The sequence below is a fragment of the Lepisosteus platostomus genome, chromosome 9, assembly GCF_059453375.1.
Source record: "Lepisosteus platostomus isolate fLepPlt1 chromosome 9, fLepPlt1.hap1, whole genome shotgun sequence".
In the NCBI taxonomy this organism is placed as follows: domain Eukaryota; kingdom Metazoa; phylum Chordata; class Actinopteri; order Semionotiformes; family Lepisosteidae; genus Lepisosteus; species Lepisosteus platostomus.
The window spans coordinates 53,733,630-53,755,942 of record NC_142619.1 but is presented as its reverse complement, the minus strand read 5'-3'; the positions used below and the strand labels follow the sequence as shown (position 1 = coordinate 53,755,942).

The 22,313-nt window shown below is 55.1% G+C and overlaps 2 protein-coding genes across 9 annotated transcripts in view; one reads left to right on the top strand and one right to left on the bottom strand.

Annotated features, from left to right (window-relative positions):
* Positions 1–5,593, top strand: part of kmt2e (lysine (K)-specific methyltransferase 2E) — a 45,950-nt gene extending 40,357 nt beyond the window's left edge. Inside the window, 5 exon segments of the mRNA XM_088645563.1 lie at positions 111–602; positions 845–1,116; positions 1,651–1,739; positions 2,480–2,574; positions 3,388–5,593. Coding sequence (XP_088501689.1) covers positions 111–602; positions 845–1,116; positions 1,651–1,739; positions 2,480–2,574; positions 3,388–4,425 — 1,986 coding nt within the window. The 3' untranslated portion in view covers positions 4,426–5,593.
* Positions 5,594–9,771: 4,178 nt separating this feature from the next.
* Positions 9,772–22,313, bottom strand: part of srpk2 (SRSF protein kinase 2) — a 70,749-nt gene continuing 58,207 nt past the window's right edge. For 4 of the 8 annotated variants that reach the window (XM_088645585.1, XM_088645588.1, XM_088645582.1 and 1 more), the window contains 7 exons: positions 20,891–21,176; positions 19,511–20,224; positions 17,146–17,246; positions 16,296–16,403; positions 15,500–15,569; positions 13,642–13,734; positions 9,772–12,528 (listed from right to left, as the gene is read on the bottom strand). In XM_088645585.1, the coding sequence (XP_088501711.1) occupies positions 12,344–12,528; positions 13,642–13,734; positions 15,500–15,569; positions 16,296–16,403; positions 17,146–17,246; positions 19,511–20,224; positions 20,891–21,176 (1,557 nt within the window). In that variant the 3' untranslated portion in view covers positions 9,772–12,343. Of the gene's footprint in view, positions 12,529–13,641; positions 13,735–14,253; positions 14,347–15,499; positions 15,570–16,295; positions 16,404–17,145; positions 17,247–19,510; positions 20,225–20,890; positions 21,177–22,313 lie in introns of all 8 variants that reach the window. The other 4 variants (XM_088645587.1, XM_088645583.1, XM_088645589.1 and 1 more) reach the window with 3 other exon arrangements.

The window sequence follows — 22,313 nt, the reverse complement described above, 5'->3', positions numbered from 1 at the left end:
TTTTCTAGTTTGGTCGTTGGCAAGCACAAAGTCGTCTGTGCTCACCCTGTGTGCTGCTGGCGCTTGCCTGTGTGTGCCGTAACCCAGTCTATCTCCGACCCCCTCCCCAGACAACGGATCGGCCGCCCGGCGCTCGAGCGCCCACCCTGGCTGAGTCGCCCCCGCAGGAGATCAAGACAGTGGGCGCGCTGAGCCCGCGAACCCCCCGCCCCGAGCCACAGGATTGCGGGGGGGAGACGGACCCAGGCGAGGTGGAAGGGTCCCCCGAGGGCAGCAAAGAGACCCCTCACACGGACTGCCTGGGGGAGCGTGGCCCCCCGACTCCCTCCTACCCTCCCTGGATGAAGAGCCCGGACAGGGGTCCCCTCTCCTTCTCCCCCGTGAACTCTAACCTGCGCGATCTCACGCCCTCGCACACTCTGGAGCTGGGTGGCGCCTTCCGCCCCACTGACCCCCCCGGGAGTAACTACAGCAGTGAGGGGGGCCTGTACTACCCCTGCGCCGAGGAAGGAGGCGCCCTGGGCTTCACGCGTGCCCTCGGGGGAGACGGCATAGCAGAAGGGGGTGGCGGCACCCCACAGAACCCCCCCCAGAAGAAAAAGGTGAGGATGAGGATAGGAGTCCCATTAAAACGGAGGTGGTTACGGACTGAGAAAATCTGCAGGCAGTGGTTATGATAATGCGAATAGTAACACACAGATCTGCACACAGAAACCCACAGTGATCATTTGTGGGGCAGAGTGTTTGTCATTTAAAAAGTACTCTACCACAGTTTCTAATGTTAACCAGCTTGTAAAGTATTTTGGTCAAATATTCCATTCATCCATCCTGTCCCTCGCCACAGGTGTCTCTGTTAGAATACCGGAAGAGGCAGAGGGAGGCAAGGCGGAGCGGCTCCAAGCCTGAGAGTGGGTCACCGCTGTCTACAGCGCCCCCTCTGGTGGGACTGTACAGCTCCGCTGGCGTGGAGCTCTGCCCCGTTTCCACGGAGACCCCCCCAGAGCCATCTGCGCCCCCTGCCGCAACCAGCACGGTCCCCGCCCTCGAGCCCGCGCACCCCAACGACAGCCCGGAGACTCCCCCGCAAGGGGACCGAGAGGGCGGAGAGGGGCCCTGGTACGTGCCTCAGTCGGGACCCCACTGCGGGGATGCGGTGTAATAGAAATAGGAAAAAACACACAAGGAGAGGAGACGGCAGAATCACACAATTACAATAAGGGTCCGGAATACAGTAGGGGAGTAAAGCTATTAAGCTCTTCTAAAAAGGAAAGGTTTTGAGTCTTGACTTGAAAGCGCTCAGGAAAGGTGATGCTCTGATATCCTTGGGGAGAGAATTCCAGAGCTCTGGGGCGCAGCAACAGAAGGCCCGATCACCCGTAGTATGTAAACGTATGAGACGTTCTGCAACTGGAGAGTCAAGCAAAATGCCAGAACACCTGGTGGAGAGCTCAGCTTCGTCACCTTGTGTGATGTGTGTCAACAGATGCATGTATCTGCTATTTACATGTATTCCCTTTTAGTTTCACCTTGGTCTGCAGCTTAGAAAACCAAGCAGGCACAATGGATATCTTAGACGGATACACAGCTTCTCAAAAGGAATGATCGCACATTTTCGCCCGAGTGTTCACTTAATCTCTTCCCCTCCCCCAGGATGTCGTCCACATCGGTAGAGCAAGTGAGGGAGCGCAGTTACCATCGAGCCCTGCTGATGAGTGACCACCGCAAGGACAGGGACACGGGTGAGTCAGGGGTCTGCAGCGGCCAGGGGCAGTTCTGTGTGGAAGATCGAGGACAGGGACACAGGAGAGTCGGGGGTCTGCAGGGGCCAGGGGCAGTTCTGTGTGGAAGATCGAGGACAGGGACACAGGAGAGTCAGGGGTCTGCAGGGGCCACGGGGAGTTCTGTGTGGAAGATCGAGGACAGGGACACAGGAGAGTCAGGGGTCTGCAGGGGCCAGGGGCAGTTCTTCGTGAGAGATCGAGGACAGGGACACAGGAGAGTCAGGGGTCTGCAGGGGCCAGGGGCAGTTCTCTGTGGGAGATCGAGGACAGGGACACAGGAGAGTCAGGGGTCTGCAGGGATCTGCAGGGGCCAGGCGTAGTTCTCTGTGGGAGATCGAGGACAGGGACACAGGAGAGTCGGGGGTCTGCAGGGGCCAGGGGCAGTTCTCTGTGGGAGATCGAGGACAGGGACACAGGAGAGTCGGGGGTCTGCAGCAGCCAGGGGCAGTTCTCTGTGGGAGATCGAGGACAGGGACACAGGAGAGTCAGGGGTCTGCAGGGGCCAGGGGCAGTTCTCTGTGGGAGATCGAGAACAGGGAAGCACCTTCAGGTTAGCCGGTTAGCCAGGTGAACGATTGTGTGTGCAGTGAGAAAGTTGGTGTGTAGAACCTTAATAGCTCGTGAGCTCCCATTAGCTGCCGTCGAGTAACGTTTTAAGCGGTGTGCATGCCTGTTGACAGCGTGGGGGTGTGTTTCAGACGGAGCGGAGACCGATGGCAGTGACACAGCTGGCGGGAAGGAGTGTGCGAGTCCTGGCTCACACAAGGCCTGCTGGAGCCCCTCCACACACAAGGTGAGCTCCAGCACTGCTCGCTCCCTGGCATCTCCTCCTGACCGGTCCAGCGCCGCAGCCCGGCAGCCTTACATCTGGGCCATCTCAGTCCAGAAAACCCCTTTTCAGTCTGCCGCTGAATAGTAGTGTGTTCATATAACAGGGGCTTGGGACCCTGTTCACGATGTGTTCAAAATGAAATAAATTAAATTGAGGTTACAAGTGGTAATTTGATAAAAATATTACATCTGTCCATCCGTCTATGTTCTAACCCCTTCATCCGGTTCAGGGTCCCGGCAAGTAACAGGCGCAAGGCGGGACTCTGGACAGGACGCCAGTCTATGGCGGGGGGGCCCAGACAGTGTACCAGGGCCACGTTTCCCAGAATTAGCCCACCAGCATGTCGGGGAACATGGGGAGAGCATGAAACTTCACACCACTAGCACCTCAGCACTGCAAGCAGCAGTACTAGCCCCTGCGCCACCCTTATTGAAATAATTCTCATTTGGTCTTAATTTTCTTCTTTGCTCAGATTGACACAAGGACGCCCGTCTTCTTCAGTTTCTTGTGCGCGTTGTGTTTTCATTGCTTCACCCATGCACTCAAAGTACATTTGCACATAAACACATGGGTTATCTTCTGGCTTTTATTCAAGCTGGGCTTCCACTGAAGTAACTGGACTTGTAGTTTTTTGACTGGGACAAGGAAGCGTTGAGCTGCCTGTAACTAGCAGGACTGAGGCTTTCCAGGCTGAGCGACTGGCTCTCGGTCAGGGGTGCAGACTGATTGCTCATGTTGGCAGCTCTCCTTACACCTTATCTGTCTTCCTTTCAGGCCTGCTCCCCAGGCCCCGGCGCGGCTCGGTCAGCGAAGGAGACGGCGGGGGAGGATTGTGATGGCCAGCAGAGGGCGCCCTGCCTGTCTCCGTCCGTCCAGCAGCCTTGCAAGCCCCCCTGCCAAAAGCCGGCCCCCCTGAACCCCTCCAAGCTGCACTGCGGGCCGCCCCTCGCGAGCCAGAACCTGTATCCCGGCGCTTCGCTAGTGCACGCCGCCAAGCCCCAGCCCCAGGGCACCCCCTACCGCGGCCAGCGCTGCTTCCAGCCCCAGCCCCAGCCCCAGCCCAGCTCGGCCAGCTTTGCACAGTACAGCCCCCAGAGCGCGCCCCCGCCGCCACCCCCACCCCCCCCGGCCCCGCCAGCCTCCCAGGCCTACTTCCCCAGCCAGGCGGCGCCCCCTGCAGGGCCCTACCACGGTTACAAGCCCTCCGTGGTGCCGGCCTTCCCCCCCGGCTCTCAGACGCTGCTGCAGCCCCACCATGCCCTGCACTACCAGGGCACGGCCGCCCCGCCCCCGCCCCCGCCGCCGCCGCCCCCTCACCCGCAGCCCGGCCCCCCGCTGCTGCACGTCGGCATGGCCACGCCGCTCCTGCTGTCTGCGGCGCCCCCGCCGCCCCCACCCCCGCCCCCGCAGGGCCAGCCCAGCCAGCAGCAGCAGCAGCAGCAGCCGCCGCCACAGCAGCAACCGGGCGGCGGCGCCCCCCTCCTGGCCCTGCAGCAGGCCCCGCCGCCGCCGCCGCCCCCCCCGCCCCCGCCCCCGGCCCTGGCCAGCAACCCCCCCCTGCAGGCCGCCCACCACTACCAGCCCTTCCAGGCCGCGATGCTGCACCCCTCCAGCGCGGCCCCGGGCCCCCCCCCTTCCTCTTACCCCCCCCACCAGCAGGGGGTGCTGCCCCCCCCGCCCCCGCCCCCCCCACAGCAGAACCAGCAGCAGCCGCCGCCCGCGCCCACCCAGCTCCCCGCGGGGCCCCGGGGGCCCCTCCCGTCTGGCTCGTCCTTCCACAGCTCGGGGTTCATGAACACGGGGTGGCACTGACACCCCCTCCCCACTGACCGGCACGGCGGGAGGGGCTGATATCATGTAACATAGGCTGTAAATATTTTATATGTAACGGTAAACAGAACCGCAAACACCACCAAGGCAAAGGGTACTTTTTACAGAAGTGAAAGGTTTTGTAAAGAAACTTTGTATAAAACGAAGACAGACGAACCCCAGTGCTTAGAAATCCCCCCCCTCTCTCTGTCTTCTCCCTCCTGGTCGGTCCTGTCTTCTTTTTGATTTCCTGCCCTAGTGGAGAGCCCTGTCTGACTCTGTCTCTGTCTCTTTATCTCTCTCCGTCTGTCTCTTTATCTATGTCTGTGTGTCTCTCTGTGTGTGTCTGTCTCACTATCTGTCTCTCTATCTGTGTGTCTGTCTCTCTATCTGTGTCTCTTGGTGTCTGTCCGTCTCGTCCTCATGTCAGGCTTGGCTCTCGATGGACATTCCAGCCCCTCCCTTCTTCTCTCCTCCCTGTTCGTCTGTCTGTCGGACTCGTTTCTCTGTCCTCTCCATTGTGGAAAGTGTTGGTTTTTCCACTTTTAATTTGTTGTATTTAGTGGCTCATTTTAGTGAAAGCTTTTTGTACAAAGAAAAACAGAATTATTATTTTTTTTATTCCTCTGTGTAAATCCGATAACCGCAGCAGAGATTCAGAGAGGACCCTTCTGGTGTGCTCCGTGACTGCCCCAGGAGTCTAAGCTCTTAGTGTGCGAGAGTGAGTGTGTGTGTGTGCGAGAGGAGTGTGTGTGCGCGTGTGCTATAGGCTGTCGAGGTAGTCCCAGAGAGAAGGACACACCTATAGGTATGTTAGCAGTTTATTTTTGGATTTCAATGGTTATTTGTAGAAATGTAATTTAATGTATAGATCGTTCCTCCTGCTTTCTGCTGAAACTTGTGTAAATAGGAGCTTCTTTTCCAAGCCTGTAAAATCTGCTCCCATCCCATTTTGGAATATCGATGTAAATACGAGCGTTCTCCTGGCGAAGCTGAATGTTTCTGTGACGGTAGCACTCGTCTCCTTGTTTATTTCTCTTCTCTGGATTATTATTATTTTTGTCTTTTTTATTTTTTTGGTTTGAAAGAGAGAGATTCTCACAGACACAGCACTGGTTGTTTATTTTCATGGTTCATGACAATAAATCACAGTAATGTCAGTTTTATACCACCTGCCTGTATGCTGTCATTTTCTCTGAGCCCGGGGAAGAGTGGTGAAGGCTCACTCCAGTGAGCACATGGCTACACTGAGCACCCAGCCCACAATCCCTTTCTGCCGTGCTGTGGTGAAGACGCCTGTGGAACGTGAGCAGGAGACCCCTGGAAATAGTAGTTTAGACTGGTGGTCCTCCTTGACTGCCCAGAGGTAAGGAAAGAGCACATGCAAGTGCTGTGGCACAGTTTAGAAATCTTCGATCAGATGCTGGCTGGCAGACTGGAGACAAATACACCTGGAACGGTTTTATTGTCAACTCGGTCACTGTAACACACAGGTGGTTCAGCCCTCACAGTCATCAGTTATTGCAGCAGCCCTGTGTTCAGCCCAGACACAAAACAATTGTTTGAAATGTCCCAAAATTAGTGTAATTGTCTTTAGGTGCCCCAGAATTGATAACTGAATTTCAAGCCACAAGTAATACTATAGATCGACCATGTAAATCGAGGAACTTTTGAAACCAGTCAGAAGGCTACTTATTCCCAGATACTAGGTCAGGCTGCCCTTCCAAACTTTGCAGCCAGGTAACCAGGAAACATTGCAGATCATTTTGGGATCCCAGAGAATACAAACAAAAGGGCACTTTAATTCTGTGTGTTTAGGTTTGTGTTACTAGCTGACCACAGTCCCCACTTCACCAGAGCTGCTGTTGCTGAGCAGTGACGTTCCAGCACTGCAAGATAGTGATAGAGCCTGACTGAGTGACGGCGGGCTCCCACAGACAACCCTGTCTCTGCTGCATGTGGACATTTATGGCTGCAACTTTCATCGAGCACTATGATCCATCTGTCTTCCCTCCTTCTCTCTCGGCTCCACATCTGTCCCACACTGCCTCTCTCTCCGTCTCAGCTCCACATCTGTCCCACACTGCCTCTCCGTCTCTCAGCTCCACATCTGTCCCACACCGTCTCCCTCCTTCTCTCAGCTCCACATCTGTCCCACACTGCCTCTCCGTCTCTCACCTCCACATCTGTCCCACACTGCCTCCCTCTCCCTGTCTCTCAGCTCCACATCTGTCCCACACTGCCTCTCTCCGTCTAAGCTCCACATCTGTCCCACACTGCCTCTCCGTCTCTCGGCTCCACATCTGTCCCACACTGCCTCTCTCTCCGTCTCTCGGCTCCACATCTGTCCCACACTGCCTCTCCGTCTCTCAGCTCCACATCTGTCCCACACTGCCTCCCTCTCCCTGTCTCTCAGCTCCACATCTGTCCCACACTGCCTCCCTCTCCCTGTCTCTCGGCTCCAGCTTTCTGTTACAAGTAAGGTAAATTTAATTTTATTTTAATTTAATTATTTGCAAAAATGATTATTCAAACTAAACTAGATCAGCTGTAAAGCAGAAGAATCCTGGGCAGTCGAGATGAAGTTGGAAAAGGCAGATCTTGTGCAAGTCTGGAGCTCCATCAGTAAGGAGTCCAGAGCATAGTATATTTCCTTTTTTAGAAGGATTTCAGTCATGTTTTGATGCAATTCTGTATTGACAGGTAGCAGGCATTTAAAGTAATGCTTTTCTGTGAATGGCTGACATGTTTCCATGCTGCTTTAATTGTTAAAATGCAAATTAGTTGCCTATATAGCCTTGGTTCAGTCCTTGGGGTTTATTTTGTTGATCTGCCTGCTGAGTTAAACCAAGATGAAGCCTGAGTTGTCTGTGATGGAAAAACAAGCAATTGTGAAGATGAGGGAAGACAATTCCACCTCGAACCCTTCCAGAGAGAGTGGGCATCGCAAAATCAACAATACGGAGTATCTTGGGGGGAAAAAACTCCTGGAGGAGTAAGCAATAGGCAAAGTCCAGGTTGTCCAAGGAATATGACAGGAGCTGATGACAAAAATCACTAAAGCTGTAAAGAAAAACTAAAGAATAAGTGTTGTATAGCGCACGAATAAGACTGATATTAAGACGTCGTTTGTTCTGGAATCAGTCCACAGAAGAGCAACCCAACATATATATTGAGGTTTCAACACGTGTTACACTGACAGGCTATTGGTACCTGAACCTTCTTAGTTGTGAACAGAAAAGACACAGGGGACCTGAATCAAGAGTTTAAGGACCCAGGCAATGTGAACTGAAACTACAGGAAGGTGCGTTTAAGATGGTGAACAAAAACCCTTTTCACGCAGTGTGGCAGAGGCCTGGAATAGGCCACACGAGCCAAGAAGTTGGATCAGACAGCCAGATGGCTGTCGTGAAACAGCTGGATGTGATCCTCGGATCAGTTAGTGACCAACTACTAAAGGAAGCTAGCTGGGCCGAAAGACCGCCAGCCTTTGGGAACCTTTCCAGCATTTTTTTTCAGTCTGTATAGGTTGCAGCTGACTGAATTCCCAGCTCTTTGAGAGATTTTTTTAAATAGGTTTTGCTGTTCTTAGAAGCTCTTGTCTCCATCTTGTGGTGAGCCAATGTTGTGCAACAGACATGCTTCGAATTTGCCTTTTCTCTGGCGCATCGAGCACTGAGCGGGGTGGCCAGTGTGGCCTAGAGCTGTGCTGAGTACAGATCATTCCACGCATTTTCATTTCTTTTCCTGACCCGTATGTTTAACTGTAAGAAAGTGCTGTTATTATTAGAAATCATTGCTAGAAGGTTAATTATTTGAAGTACGCAATCTTCTTAAGTCTTATGATGAGAAGTGTTCTGGCGCGGGTCCAAGCAGAGACCCTCTCCAGTCCTCCAGGCCCTGGGCACCTCCTCTCTCGCGGGGCAGCCAACAGCAACACGGTCTCGGCGCAGGAACCGCCAGCAACGAGAATGAGCTGCCCAGACCTAGAGGTTTAGAAGAGAATGGCTAACACCCACCCAGAGGCTTAGGAGAGAAGCACAGGCCTCGGTCCAGAGGTTGGGAAGAGAAAGACTCTGATCCAGAGGCTTAGGAGAGAAGGACAGGCCTCGGTCCAGAGGTTGGGAAGAGAAAGACTCTGATCCAGAGATTTAGGAGAGAAGGACAGGCCTCGGTCCAGAAGTTGGGAAGAGAAAGACTCTGATCCAGAGGTTTAGGAGAGAAGGACAGGCCTCGGTCCAGAGGTTGGGAAGAGAAAGACTGATCCAGAGGCTTAGGAGAGGACAGGCCTCTGTCCAGAGGTTGGGAAGAGAAAGACTGATCCAGAGGCTTAGGAGAGAAGGACAGGCCTCGGTCCAGAGGTTGGGAAGAGAAAGACTGATCCAGAGGCTTAGGAGAGAAGGACAGGCCTCGGTCCAGAGGTTGGGAAGAGAAAGACTGATCCAGAGGCTTAGGAGAGGACAGGCCTCGGTCCAGAGGTTGGGAAGAGAAAGACTGATCCAGAGGCTTAGGAGAGAAGGACAGGCCTCGGTCCAGAGGTTGGGAAGAGAAAGACTCTGATCCAGAGGCTTAGGAGAGAAGGACAGGCCTCGGTCCAGAGGTTGGGAAGAGAAAGACTCTGATCCAGAGATTTAGGAGAGAAGGATAGGCCTCGGTCCAGAGGTTGGGAAGAGAACGACAAGCCCACAGCAGAGAAATCTGATGGGAAGGGACATCCATGAAAGAGTCCAGGAACAGGAAGAATAGGCCCTTCCAGTCCATTCCACTGTTCTACATCAGATACTGCAGTGATCATTGTAAGCTGTAAACCAAGCAATCCAAGCCCTGAAACAACAGGGACTAGAACGTGGCCCCAGGCAGTGCCCTTTCAAACTGCTCCAGCCCAGGATTTCGGCACAACTAGCTCATTGCAGTGATCGACAATCTAGCTGGATAATTAGGAAGCATGTATTTGACTCCCTGTACCCCAGGGCGTCCCAGTCCGGGCTGTCACACTCAAGTCCCATGAGGCCGCAGTGCTTTCCAGGTTCTGCTGGACTCTGAGCCAAGAATTTAACGGACCTACCTGCCCTCCGAGACCCGACTGTCACTCACTCCTGGTTCTGTTATTCCACTCCTCTTCACAGGCAGGGCTGCAAGAGCTTCTAAACCTGGCAAATGCACCGAGAACATACTGAACTTGTGCTGGCAAGAGCGGCTGAGGGAAACCACGACCCTCCGCTGTATCGGCTGTGGGGGTCCTGTACGCCCCCCCCCACCCCCCGTCTGCCAGCAGCACCTTCGTGCCACCACTCCTGTCTCACGGGGCAGAGGTCACCCTGCTGCACATCAAGCACGACAGGCAGGCAGTTGGGTTTAAATTTACAATTTATTAAATCTGTCAATGAAAAACACGGACAAGAAGAGACGCGTTTCTGTCGATGTCAGGAAGAACAGTCGGCATGGCTGAGAGAGTGAGATCGGGAGAGTTCGGTGCAAAAACATCGGCATTGTCACAATTGTATTATTATTAATATTATTATTATTATTATTATTATTGCAAAAAGGTTTGATCGTTGCTCCCCATCCAACACGTCCCAAAGAGCAGCACTGTTCATGTAAGGGGGGAGGGCTGAGGTGTCATCACAGTAAAAAATGATCATTGGAACCCCGAAAGAAAAAAACATCCAACAGACAAAACACAAGCACCTCAACACATACGAGATTCGGGCACTGTCACAACACCGGCTTTTTTTTTTTTTTAATGTATTTCGTTTGTTTTATTTTAAAAAATATTTCACCATCTACTAGATTTATTTATTGCGAAAATAGGCAACTGGACTAATCGTGATGAGTGAAGGTGTAGAAGTCTGTTGGCAATGAGAGCTGCAGTGCAGTCAGCCCGCCAGCAGGGGGCACCACCCCCACCCCACCCCGCCCGGTTTGGGGCCCCTCTTTCTGTGCGACTGCAGCGCCGTGCTTCCTCACGGCGCGCGGGCGTCTCCATGGCGATCTCGCGCTGAACCAAAGCCGGGCTCCTCGCGGGGAGCGAGGGCAACCTGTTCGCCACAGTCCGTCCTCCGTCTGATCAGTGTCTCAGTTCATCTCCATATTATGTACAAAGTTAATCCCTGAACAAATTTACAAAGACAAGTGCAACCTCCTTTTAGAAAAAAAACAAAAGACGACCTGGGGAAGGGAGCTGGGCCCAAACTGTGAAGGGCCGGGCCAGGGAGGGGGGTCAATCCGAACCAAAAACAGGGTTTGATCTTTCTAGGGATTCGAGCCAGAGGGCAGGAGCAGCACTCTGGGAGCTGGAATGTACAGGCGTACCGTCTACAGTAAGGGCTGGGGAGAAGGGGACAGGGGCTCCTCCATTTTCACACACGGCACCCAGGAACGTGTAGATGCTTCTCACCGAAACAGAATAATAAACACCCCTTCCGTCGCCCGTCCCACCACCAGCACACGCACTGTCTGGCTCCTGCTTTGAAGGTGCAACAGCGACAAAAACACTCAGGATAGCAGCTTGCACACGGCACACGGCCACCGGGCCCTGCCCCCACCTGCCCCCCACCTGCCCCATGCGCGGGGCCAGGCCAGCCGGGCGGGAAGGACCCCCCGTCCACAGTGCGCTCTCCTCCTCCTCCTCCGCTGCAGCCAGCTCCGCTCTGGCCTGGAATGTGCAGTCTGTCTGCGGCGCGCAGTGCGCACTGCGGCCAGCAGAGGGCGCCGTGTAAACAGCTGGCCGTGACCGTGAGCCGGGCAGGGGTTTGCCGAGCGGCAGGAGACGGGGGGGCCGCACGCAGAGACAGGGGCTGTGAAAGAGAGGGAGCGGAGCGCACGACTGTTGGAGAAGACCGGAGGCGAAGGCTGTTTCCTCTCCCAGATCTTCCCCCTCCGCTCTCGCTGGGTCTGGCTGTGTGAGCAGTCGGGCCCCTCGGGCCGGTCCCCGGCTCTGAGCTGTGTGACTGGACCTGCCACTGAACACTGCACCTGCTGCCCCGCTCCCTGCACACTTGTCCCCCTCTCCCCCCTCAGCCCCCCCCCAGAACGCTCTCGCCTCACGACCCCACGGCCTGAGAGCTGTAGGCCCCCCTGTGGACCAGTGTGGCAGTGCAGCTCTGGGACTCTAGAGTTGCCCCTGCCAGCCGCTGGACAGGCGGCGAGAGCCGGGGGGAGACCAGAGCGCAGGCCAGCGGCCCTGTCGGCCCAGCGCAGCATCAGCCGGGACCGAACGGGACCGAACGGGACCGGCTCTCCTGAGCCGCACTGTAGGTAACCGCCGGCTGGCTCCGGCCGACCCGCGGGACGTCCCCCTGCCCCCGGAAGAGTGCTCCTGCCCCTGGGGCCTGCTCTGGGTTCCCACATGCCCCAGGCACGCCTGTCCTGCTCGTGCCCTGCTCCTGCCCCTACCTGTGCTCGTACCACTGCCCATGCCACTACCCCTGCCCCTCTCCTGTCCCTGCTCCTACCCCTGCCCCACTCCGCTCCTGCCCCGCTCCCGCCCCTGCTCCTACCCCTGCCCCTGCCCCTGCTCCTGCCCCTGGCCCTGCGGCCAGCGAGGAGACCCGGGATCAACCCCTGCAGCCCTTCTAGCTCCGATGGCCGCGCTGCACACTCGGGGGAGAGAGGGGGGCCGGGGCCGGGGGGGGGCGCTGTGCCGGCCGTGTGCGAGCGCAGAGGAAGACACGAGGGGAGGAGCGTGTCCACCCCCCCACCCCTCTCTCATTCAAAGTGCAGGGGCGGTTTCCAAGGCGACACAGACGGCGCCGAGAGGGAGAGACACTGCACCTCCCGCCGCACGTCCGCGGGTGAGCCCGGGGGCACGAGTGTGATGCCGAGTAGGAATGAGCGTCCCGCAGCCCCCCACCCCCCTCGCCCCGCCCCCTCCCCCGCTGTCTACGCGAGGCAGTTCCAGAAGCCGCCAGAGGGGGCGCCGCTAGGAAGTGAGCCAGGGGTGGCTGAGGCATTCCCGTGCGGAGGCCCTCTTCTCTGGCACCATCTCCAGCATGGGCAACAGGAAGTGGGTAAAGTGGGCGGCGTCCTCCGGCGGCCAACCGTACTTCTCGACGAGGACGTCAAACAGAGACCAGGGCTTGAGTTTGGTGATGTGCCGCAGCTCACCTGCAGGGGGAGACGGAGAACCGTGGCTGAGAGGGAGAGAGAGAGAGAGGAGGAGGCTGGGGGAGAGACGGAGTAAGACAGAGCCAGAGGGCGGCACGGTTCACAGCTAGCTTGCCCAGGAAGGCAGGCGGCGCTGAGAGGCAAGAGAGGCAGCGCTGTCAGAAAAGGCAGAGAACTCAACAACACAGACAACGCTGCAAGACGGAGATCGGAAAAGAGACGCAAGAAATATCAGACAACAAACAATAGCAGACACACGCCCAACAGAGAAACAGTCAGCACAGGAGAGACAAGACACGGGCCTGAGGCGCACTCGGTCAAACACACACCGACAGAGACAAACGGCTGAGCTGCCAGAGACTGGCGGACAAGGAGGCTGGGGTCAGTACCAGCACGGACAGGACTGTGGACTGCGTCACCTAGTCGCTGTGTTAGGGCTCCTCCCTCACCGCAATCGGTGCTAATGAAGACGTTCCAGGGTATTAACGTCTGCATGGCCACTACGTCTGGAGGGCGGGCCAGGCTGAAAGAGCACCCCCCCAGGCCTGGACCTGACAGCGGCGTGTGGCCAGTCACTGCAGCGTCCATTGAGAAACTGCCTCCTCGCTATCTGTGTGTAAGGCTCCTTTATAAGTGCGTGCTGTGTACACTGTGTGAATCAAGGCTCTCTCACACTGAAATTAATGACCTTGATTATTCTATTCTAAATAAAACATCTATTCCAAAAAGGTGCATATCCAGGGCAGAGGGCCGTCTCAGACAAGGAACATCTCTGTTTCATTTTAATTGGGACCTAAACATAGAACTGTGGTTTGAACGAGACCTGGTTTGGAGGTCGAGGACGCGGAGCCTTACTTTAGCAAACGTACAGACAGCCGTGCTTCCCTGGTGCGTCTGTGTGCGTCACTGGCGAGCGCACTAGGCTCCGCCAGATCGAGGCCCTGCTCACGGCAGTGCCACGCGGCCAGGCCCGGGGCTGTGGTGTGCGGAGAGAGAGGAGGGGGCGCCGCACAGCAGGGCGGGGAGAGAGTGCGATCGAGGGGTGCCCTTCGGCAGTGGGGGGGACCCGCCCCTGGGGCCCCTCGCGGCTCAGACCCCCGCGGGGGCCGTTACCTTTCTTGGTGAAGAAGTCCCGGCTGTACCTCCCCGCCGTGGCCAGCTTGCGCGGCATCTTGCCCAGGAGCTCAATGATGAGGGCGATGTGATCTGCGCAGTGACCGACACGCCCCCCCGACAAGCGCGCACAGCACAGTACGAGACAGAACAGGTAGACGGGTCAGTGCGGCGCGCGGCTGGCGGGCAGGCAGCCAGGGGACACAGCGGACAGACTGACTCGCTGGCGCTGTGCAGCACTGTGTGCACTGACCAGGAGGGCTCATACTGCCCCAGACAGGGTGCACTGGGCAATTTAATTAGTAGTGACATGTCGACATAAGCAGGGCAATTTTTATTAAACAATCTTAGATCATGCTAATCTCATGACTTCTGCATGTCTCCAATCAATATTACCACCTACAGCAGGCCTGCTGTGTCACAGTGTTTCTGCCCACAGTGTCTGCAATCTTGGGCACGGCGCCCAGTGGGAAGGTAACTACACTCTCAAGGGGCATGCTGCTCGATGGCCCTTAAGTTTCCCCCTTCAATCTCCCCCCCCCCCCCGTCAGTCTGTCCCAGTGTTTTCCGGCTGTCTGTCCCTCAGCGTCCAGGGCACATTTTCAGCTCTACCTCTGCGGTTGAAGAATTCCCGGGAATACTTTCCAGAGAGGGCAAAGTGTCGCGGGATGCAGCCCAGCAGCTCAATGATGTGGGCTATGTGGTCTAGAGAGAAGAAGAGGAGAGAGAGAGAGAGGGCGAGGAGGAGGAGGAGGAGGGAGAAAGATAGGAGACAGGCAGAAGAAGTGAGGAAAGTCAGAGAGGAAGAAGAGAAGGAGAAAGTGGAGCGTTAGTGACCCGGCACCAGAGGGGGTGAGTGAGAGACGGGGTACAGAGGAAGAGGGGGCGCTGTCTGGAGACCAGCACTGCATGCTAGCGTTTTCTAATAAGGGAGCAAACGTTTTCAGTGCTGTCTCGCTGAAGATCATTTGAAATGTTACTAGACTGAACTTTCTGTTTTGAAAACCTCAAACAGCTTTTCTAGTAGCCGTCATCAGTTCTGCGACACTGTGAACCGGATTTCCACAGGAGGTCCGTATCTGGAATGGGGGGCTGCCCGGGCTCTGTGCCGTACGCAAGCCCCCAGTCCTCCACCCCTGGAGAGGAGTGAGAGGACTCCCTGGGCACTCTGGGAACCTGGCTGTCTGCGAGCGCGAGGGAGAGAATGTGATGGGGAGGACTGGGGGAGGGGAAGAGAGGAGACAGGGTGAGAGGAGGAGAGAGGTAAAAATGGGAAAGTCTGAGGGCAACACTGGGAGTGTGAGATCTGGAGACGGGTAACAAGACAAGCGGAGGAGAAGGAGGGCGACTGACCGATGTGCAAGTCTAACTGGGGAAATATTTTGCTTTGGCAAGCACTGCAGCTCTGTGACTCATCCGTCATGCCATGCAGCTGTTGGAGCTGGAATGGGAGAGGATGAGAGGTGGCGGTGTACGGTGTCTGATCAGTGAGCAAAGGCAAGGTTCCCAGCTCAGAGGAGACTCGGGGAGGTGTGCGAATGCACCAGCTGAAGACCTTCTGATGCAGTTTTGAAAATACTGTATACAGTTAAAAAGCATGGCTGTGCCATCAGCTGAAAGGGCGTTCCGCACTAAAATCCCAGACTTTAGCAGTAAGCTGACGCAGTGTCCCGGGACACAGCAGTCGAGTCTGGGAGCAGTGCCTGGACAGAACTGACTGCTTACTCCTCTCTGGACATCGGTGGCTCACATCCTAAAAGACTGTTCATAAAACATAAAACACATGATCCTATGGAATAGGATGGCAGCAAACACTCTCTCTGCTGCTCTTCGACTCGGCGATAGGGGGCGCTCTTACCCTCGTCGCGGGAGTAGTCCTCTCCAGAGTGCGGCTCGAAGAGATAGTCCCCTGTGGCCAGCTCGAACGCCTGCGCGGCCGGGGAAGACCAGCGGGCGGATGGAGCAGGAAATTGGGAGAGGGCAGGAGGGAAAAAGGCAGCAAGCAAGGATGTTGGGAGAGAGGGATAGTGAGGGAGGAGGGAAAAAGAAGAACACAGATAGAGAAAAAGAGGGAACGATCAGCATTTTAATGCAGTTACAGGGTAAAAAAAGAATATTGGTGTAGCTTTACTGAGTACACAACAGGCATGAATCCACACTGCACTGACACATTACAACAGGGTCTCCAGTCTTACAGCTCACTTGATCCTAAAGATTTGAAGTTGCTGATCAATCAAGGAAGTTTTCTGTTCAGGTAAGAGAACTCTGGTCATCAAGGGTGGAAGAGTACGTGGATCCTTTAGTCCTAAATGATCTCTAAATTACTCGATCTGACAAACTACCCTCTCCGGGAGGATGTTTTCTGTTGGAGACCATTTGACTGACTGGACCAGTGTTGGAGAGCTCTGGGCTGACTGGACCGGGTCCCTCCAGAACAAGGGCCAGAGAGCCCTGGATTGACTGGACTGGGTCTCTCCAGGACCAGGGTTGGAGAGCTCTGGGCTGACTGGACCGGGTCCCTCCAGAACAAGCCCTGGATTGACTGGACTGGGTCTCTCCAGGACCAGGGTTGGAGAGCTCTGGGCTGTCTGGACCGGGTCTCTTCAGGACCAGAGATGGACAGCCCTGACTCAGAAGATTAAGGATTGATTTACCATGCAAGCGGTGCTCCAGATGTCAGCAGGAGTGCTGTACCCCGCCCCAATCAGAACCTCGATGGATCGGTACTGCCGTGTTTGGATATCCTCTGTGAAATGCTTGTGCTGAGAGAAGAAGGAGGAAGGAGGAGGGAGAGGGAGAAATGGGAGTAGGAGACAGTGAATGACTGACTGACTGAAATCAGACAGTCCCAGTGCCACAGACTTCAAGCACACTAATGACCCCCACCCCCTTCTCCCTCATCTCCCACTGACCCTCTTTATCCTGCTCTCCTCTTTCACCCTTTTTACATTCAAATTCAAAGAGCTTTAGGGGCGTGACCAATTACAGAAGGACAGAAGGAACAATTAGCAAGACATTCACAGCAATAAAGTTTCATTATTAAAGACTGTTTGTCTAATACTAACCCTGGTTGTACATTATGTATTTCTTAAAGTGTAACAGAAAGTACATGTCTGTTTCTGCTTCTCCCTGCAGGCAATGGGAGCACAGCCTGTCCTCTCTGGGCAGTCAGGTCTGCCTGTGTCGTCCAGTTTCTATGGCCAGGCTGTGATCACTGAGTCTGTCCTCTCTGGACAGCCAGGTCTGTGTCCAGTTTCTATGGCCAGGCTGTGATCACTGAGTCTGTCCTCTCTGGACAGCCAGGTCTGTGTCCAGTTTCTATGGCCAGGCTGTGATCACTGAGTCTGTCCTCTCTGGACAGCCAGGTCTGTGTCCAGTTTCTATGGCCAGGCTGTGGTCACTGAGCCTGTCCTCTCTGGGCAGCCAGGTCTGCCTGTGTCCAGTTTCTATGGCCAGGCTGTGGTCACTGAGCCTGTGCTTTATCAGGGCTGTTCTCTGACTCACCACCCAGCAGGCGTTGCCCAAGTCAGCAATTTTCACTCTCAAGGTGTCAGCGTTTCGAGGGTCTAGTGGGTTCACCAGGAGGTCAGCAGCACGCATTTTACCTGTGGGGGGCACCACATCAGTCAGCTCCACAGATCAAAAACATTCACACTTTTTATTCAATCACACCCAGTAGGAGATTGTCAGCACATGCTGCTGAGGCAAAGGTAGGCTTCTGTTCTCTCCAATAGGACATTAGTGACCACGTGCTCTACAGATCTCTTCTCTTTCTAGTGTTGATACTGTACGTTCATTATACCAGCTCTTGAGATGAAGTTAGCCCAGGTCGTCTATGATCTCTCCTTTCCTTTCCAGGTAAGACCAGATTTTCCATTTCATCCCGCCTCTCATCACAGGAACAACAGCTTCCTGTATCCCATACGGTTATTCAAACCGTGTCATCAAGATAATGCTAGTTATTCACATTGTGTCTGCTGCAGATCAGCCTTTGTAAATCCTTCGTCTGCAGCAGTATGTTCTCATGGTGCATCTTAAAGACACCTCAGGTGAAAAGACACAGCCTTGCCTCAAGCCTTTAATTGGTTTCTATATTCTATATTCACTGCAAGCAAGTTCCCAAAAGAGATTACTTCATATTTCTAAGTCTTGGCCGATCGATCTCCAGTTTTTTCAACATGTTCATTAGCGTCCGATGTCTGACACCATCACAGACTTTGCATCTCCTCTGCAAAGCGCGAGATGCGGTTCTTTTCCCACGTCCACCGCCTTAAACATTCGACAGCCGTTTGCTCCATCCCCACCTTCAACAGCGCCCCCTCCACTGGCCCTTTCCTTCTGTCGACGCGTGTCGGCACTTCCGACTCATAACATAACATCACATCACTTTATTGGCCTATACAATTTCTTTGCATTAAGAATTCGTCTTTTCGCAGACCCCAGCTTGCTCTCCACGAGACATACAGACAGGGAGAGAGAAGCTGGGGGTCAGAGCGCAGGGTCAGCCATTTATACGGCGCCCCCGGAGCAGCTGGGGTTAAGGGCCTTGCTCAGGGGCCCAACGGAGTAGGATTCCTCTGCCAACAGCAGGATTTGAACCGGCAACCTTCCAGCCACAGGTTCAGATCCTGAGCCACAGAGCCACCGCTCCGCCCCTTATAATTTTATCATTAGAATTTTACAATCCACTTTCCTGCGAAACAAGTGTTTCCTCGACTGCCTTTGACACAACCTTCCTCCTATTCTCAGTCCATGACTGCACCACCGCGCTAAGCTTTTATACATCAATCAGCAGTGCGTCCTCCTTCACCTGCGATGTCTGTGATATCGTTGTTCTTACAATAGCTGTCCTTTTCTTGCCTGCACTCTGTTCAGGTTCTCATACTGTCCTGTACTTCGACTTGTCGTCTTCCCTCTTTCTTCGAGGGTCCCCTCACTCGTCCATTTCTGCTTCTTCGAGTTATATTGGACGGAATAACCTCCTGGGTTTTTCCCCCACCCAGTGTATCTCTGACTATCTGACAATCTCCCGCGTCCTTGAGAACGGTTTGTGCCTTTCCCTGAACAGGCTGGATGAGAACCCATGACAATAATCATAATAATCAGAACCCAAGGTGAACGCGAAGCTGGATTGATCTTCCTCGCCCCCTGTCAGTGCAGGAACGGCCCCTGGGATCATTCGTCTGCGAGAGGCAGTTTATTGTCACGCCTAGGATGCAGGCTACTAATAGCGACTGCGGCGTACGCCCCTGCAGCATGCAGCTCCAGAACATCAGCCTTGCGGTGTCAGACCGGTGCTCAGTGTCAGGCCGGTGCTGACAGAGAGGTCTCTGATGCATGATGCAATCAGGGCTTCGGCAGGGAACACAAGATACCGTGGGGGTTCGACGGGGATTTGGGTGGGTGAGGGAAGAAGGGCTGGAAGTATCACTAAGGTCAACAACCATCCCGGTTTCTCATCTGTCTCCCCCCTTCCCTCTGGTAAGCGTTATAGGAGCATAAAGGCTCATACGTCCAGATCCAGACGTACAGTTTCTTCCCACAAGCTGTCAGGTTACTGAACTCTGCCCCTGCCGCTGGCTCACACTGATGGCCTTTTTTTGTCTTTTTCTAAGAAGTATATTATTTCACTTGCTGTTGCTGCTGCTGCTCTGCCTCTATGTTTTCGCCGTTTCCTTAATGTCTTTGTACTCTTTGTACTGGAGCACGCACGCAAATACGCGTTTCACTGCCCTTGTGCGTGCAGCGTGACAATAAACTGAACTGAACTGAGATCCACACCCCCGGCTTTCGATTTGACCCTGGTCTCGAGGACGGGCGCGCGCCTGAGCTCAACGCGGACCCAGCCCGCTGGGAAGGCAGGACTGACCTTTGGGCTGCTCCCCCGTGCTGGACGAGGACACGGTGCGGCTGCGGTCCAGAGGGGGGCTGCCGTGCAGCAGGGAGGCTGCGGGGGACCCCTGGGTGGGGTCCAGGGGAAGCTCGGGGAAGCGGGGAGTGGTGCCGCGGTGGCGCCCCCCGTTGGCCACGACGGGGACTTCGCCGTTGAAGAGTTCGTAGGAGCTGCTGTAGGAGCCGCCGCCGTCTGTGCTGCTGAGCTCGGGCTCCGCTGTGGGACACAGCAGCCCCCTCCCGCCCTCCTCCCCCACGCACAGGGGGCTGCCCCCCAGCAGCACGTGGCCATTCGTTTTGGGGGTGTCTGCGTGTCCAGGTACCAGAGAGTCCCCACACCCTCCCTCGCCCTCCTCCTCCTCCTCCTCCTCCTCCTCCTCGTCCTCGTCGTCATCTTCCTCCTCCTCCTCCTCCTCCTCTTCTCTCTCATTCCTGGTTTCTGCCTCCGCCTCCTTCTCCGTTCCTGTTTCTCTTGTTCCGGACGTGCGCTCTAGGTCCTTCTCTGTCTCCCTTTCGGGGTCTGGTCCTTCCTCCTCCTCCTCTTCCTCCTCCTCCTCCTCCTCTTCCTCCTCCGCCTCCTGCGCCTCTCCTCTCCCCACCTCCCTCTCCATCGCCGGCCCTTCTTCCTGCTCCCTCTCTGTGCTGGGGGCCGCCTCCTGCCACTGCTGCTGCAGCTGCTCCAGGCCCGCATCTGCAGAGGCAGAGAGAAAGCCAGAGAAGCAGGTTCAGTGTTTGCAGTAACACTGTACAGAAAAGATTGACATTTCTTTGCCATGCACTACTGCACTGTCATCTCATTAACTGCAGTGCCCTGGAGTGTGATGTCAGAAATGGTCATGCAAACTTACTTGAGCACGGATGGTGTGCTATTTGAGAGTGTCTTGTGCACTCGATTGTGCCCTATTGTTCTGTGCTGTGTACCGAAATGCATTATATCCTACTCTTGTGGAAAGTACCACATTGCGCTCGGGACAACTGCATTATAACGTAACTTCGTTCTACTTGTTTGATTCAACCAGACAAGTCAATTGAGAAGAACTTTTTCCACCAGGTCATTTACTGCAGCCATCGGGTACAGCGCCTGGCTCAAGGGGACAATGCCCCAGATCCCGTCTCCGGGGTCTCCAGGCCGGAGCTCAGTGCTTCCACTCTCTGACTGCACTGTACATCCTGTAGTGCTGACATAGCACTGCGTCAGCGGCAAAGGAGTGGGTTCGCTCCGTGCAGGAAGATAAGAAAAGAAACACTAGTGGAGTCTTCTGAAGGAGCCGGGACTGAGCGTTTCTCTTCTGTGCCTCTCAGCACAGAACCAACCTTCACTGCGCTACGCTACACAGCGTCCGCCCTGGGGACTGACCGGCGTGGTTGATGAGCCGGCACTCCCCCTCCTCTTCCTCCTCCCCCTCCTCGCTGTCCGCGCCGCACTCCTCCTCCTCCTCCGGGGCCGGGGACGGCGAGGGCGGGAGGCCCCGTGGGCCCGGCGGGGCCTCCGAGTCGCCCCCCCCGCCCTGCCCGCCGGCCCGCTGCTCCTCGGCCTCGCGCTCCAGGGCCTCGATCTCCAGCATGCGGCGCTCCAGCAGCTCCGCCTGCCGTTTCTGCTTCTTCTTCAGCTTCTTCTTCTTGTTCTTGGAGATCTTGCCCACCTGGGGGGGGGGGGGGAAGGGAGAGTGAGGGGAGAGACGGGGGAGGGGGGCCGGCACTTTGGCCTGGGGGAACGACGCGCCTTTCGCAATCCTGCAGATCTGTGCCACCCCAGCCTGCCAGTCCTCTGCCCTCTCCGGTATTTCTGTGCTAAGAAATACCTGCTGCTCCCAGTTTGACATCCACTTCCTCAAAGTTACCACTGGTGTCCCCTGGCGGGTGTGTCACTGTTCCTTCTGAAGGGAAACCCGCTTTGTTGACTCGGTCAGTGCCTTTGAGGAAGGGGAACGCTTGCATCAGGCCCCTCATTCTCTGCTCTGGTCAAGACTAAGAAGGTTCAGTTCCTTCAGACTGGCCACGGGCTCCCAGGCCTGGCCCTGCTGGTTTTCACTCTCCCCCACCCCCCCCTTCAGGAGAGAACTCAAGCCTCACTCCATCTTAGAAGCCGCTTCAATTAAATATTTGCATTTTGTTTCTAGTCACCAGTTTGGGAATTCATTTCACTTACAAAACACGACAGTTGAAGCTCCAGCTTGCTTGAGAGCTGGGAACAAACAGCTGAAATTAATCTTATTATTAAGTCAATGAAGGGTTTGATTGTCCAACAGTGAGTTTGGCATGTTAGCATGCCCAGAGGGGTAGGGCAGCCAGTTGGCCTTGGACCCCTAGAGGTTTCTTTTCTCCTTACAGAGGAGTTTTTGGTTCCTCTCCTCCGTTGTCTTCTGGTCTTTTCTGTTCTGTATTCACAACACGGATGGTCACTCGTATCGCTAAGGGCCTTGGGGGCAACCTTGTTGTGAAAGGCGCCATATACAAATAAATTGAATTGAACAAAAATCAACAGGTGTGTGGATCAGCAGGACCAGGAGTGGACACCACATCCCCAAGCAGGGGATGGTATCTGGTAATCTGGTTTTTCTTCTCTGGTCTGATTCCAGAGAAGCAATATCTTTTCTATAACGTGAAGACCGAAATTGTACACAGTATTGTAAATGAGTCCTTACCAGTGTTATATAAGATACCCAAATTTAATCTAAAATACCTTTTTTTTTAATTCCACACCAACCAACTATTCTAACGTTTTGTTTATCTTTCTTATTGGTTTGCCACACTGTCTAGAACATATAAATGATGTGTCA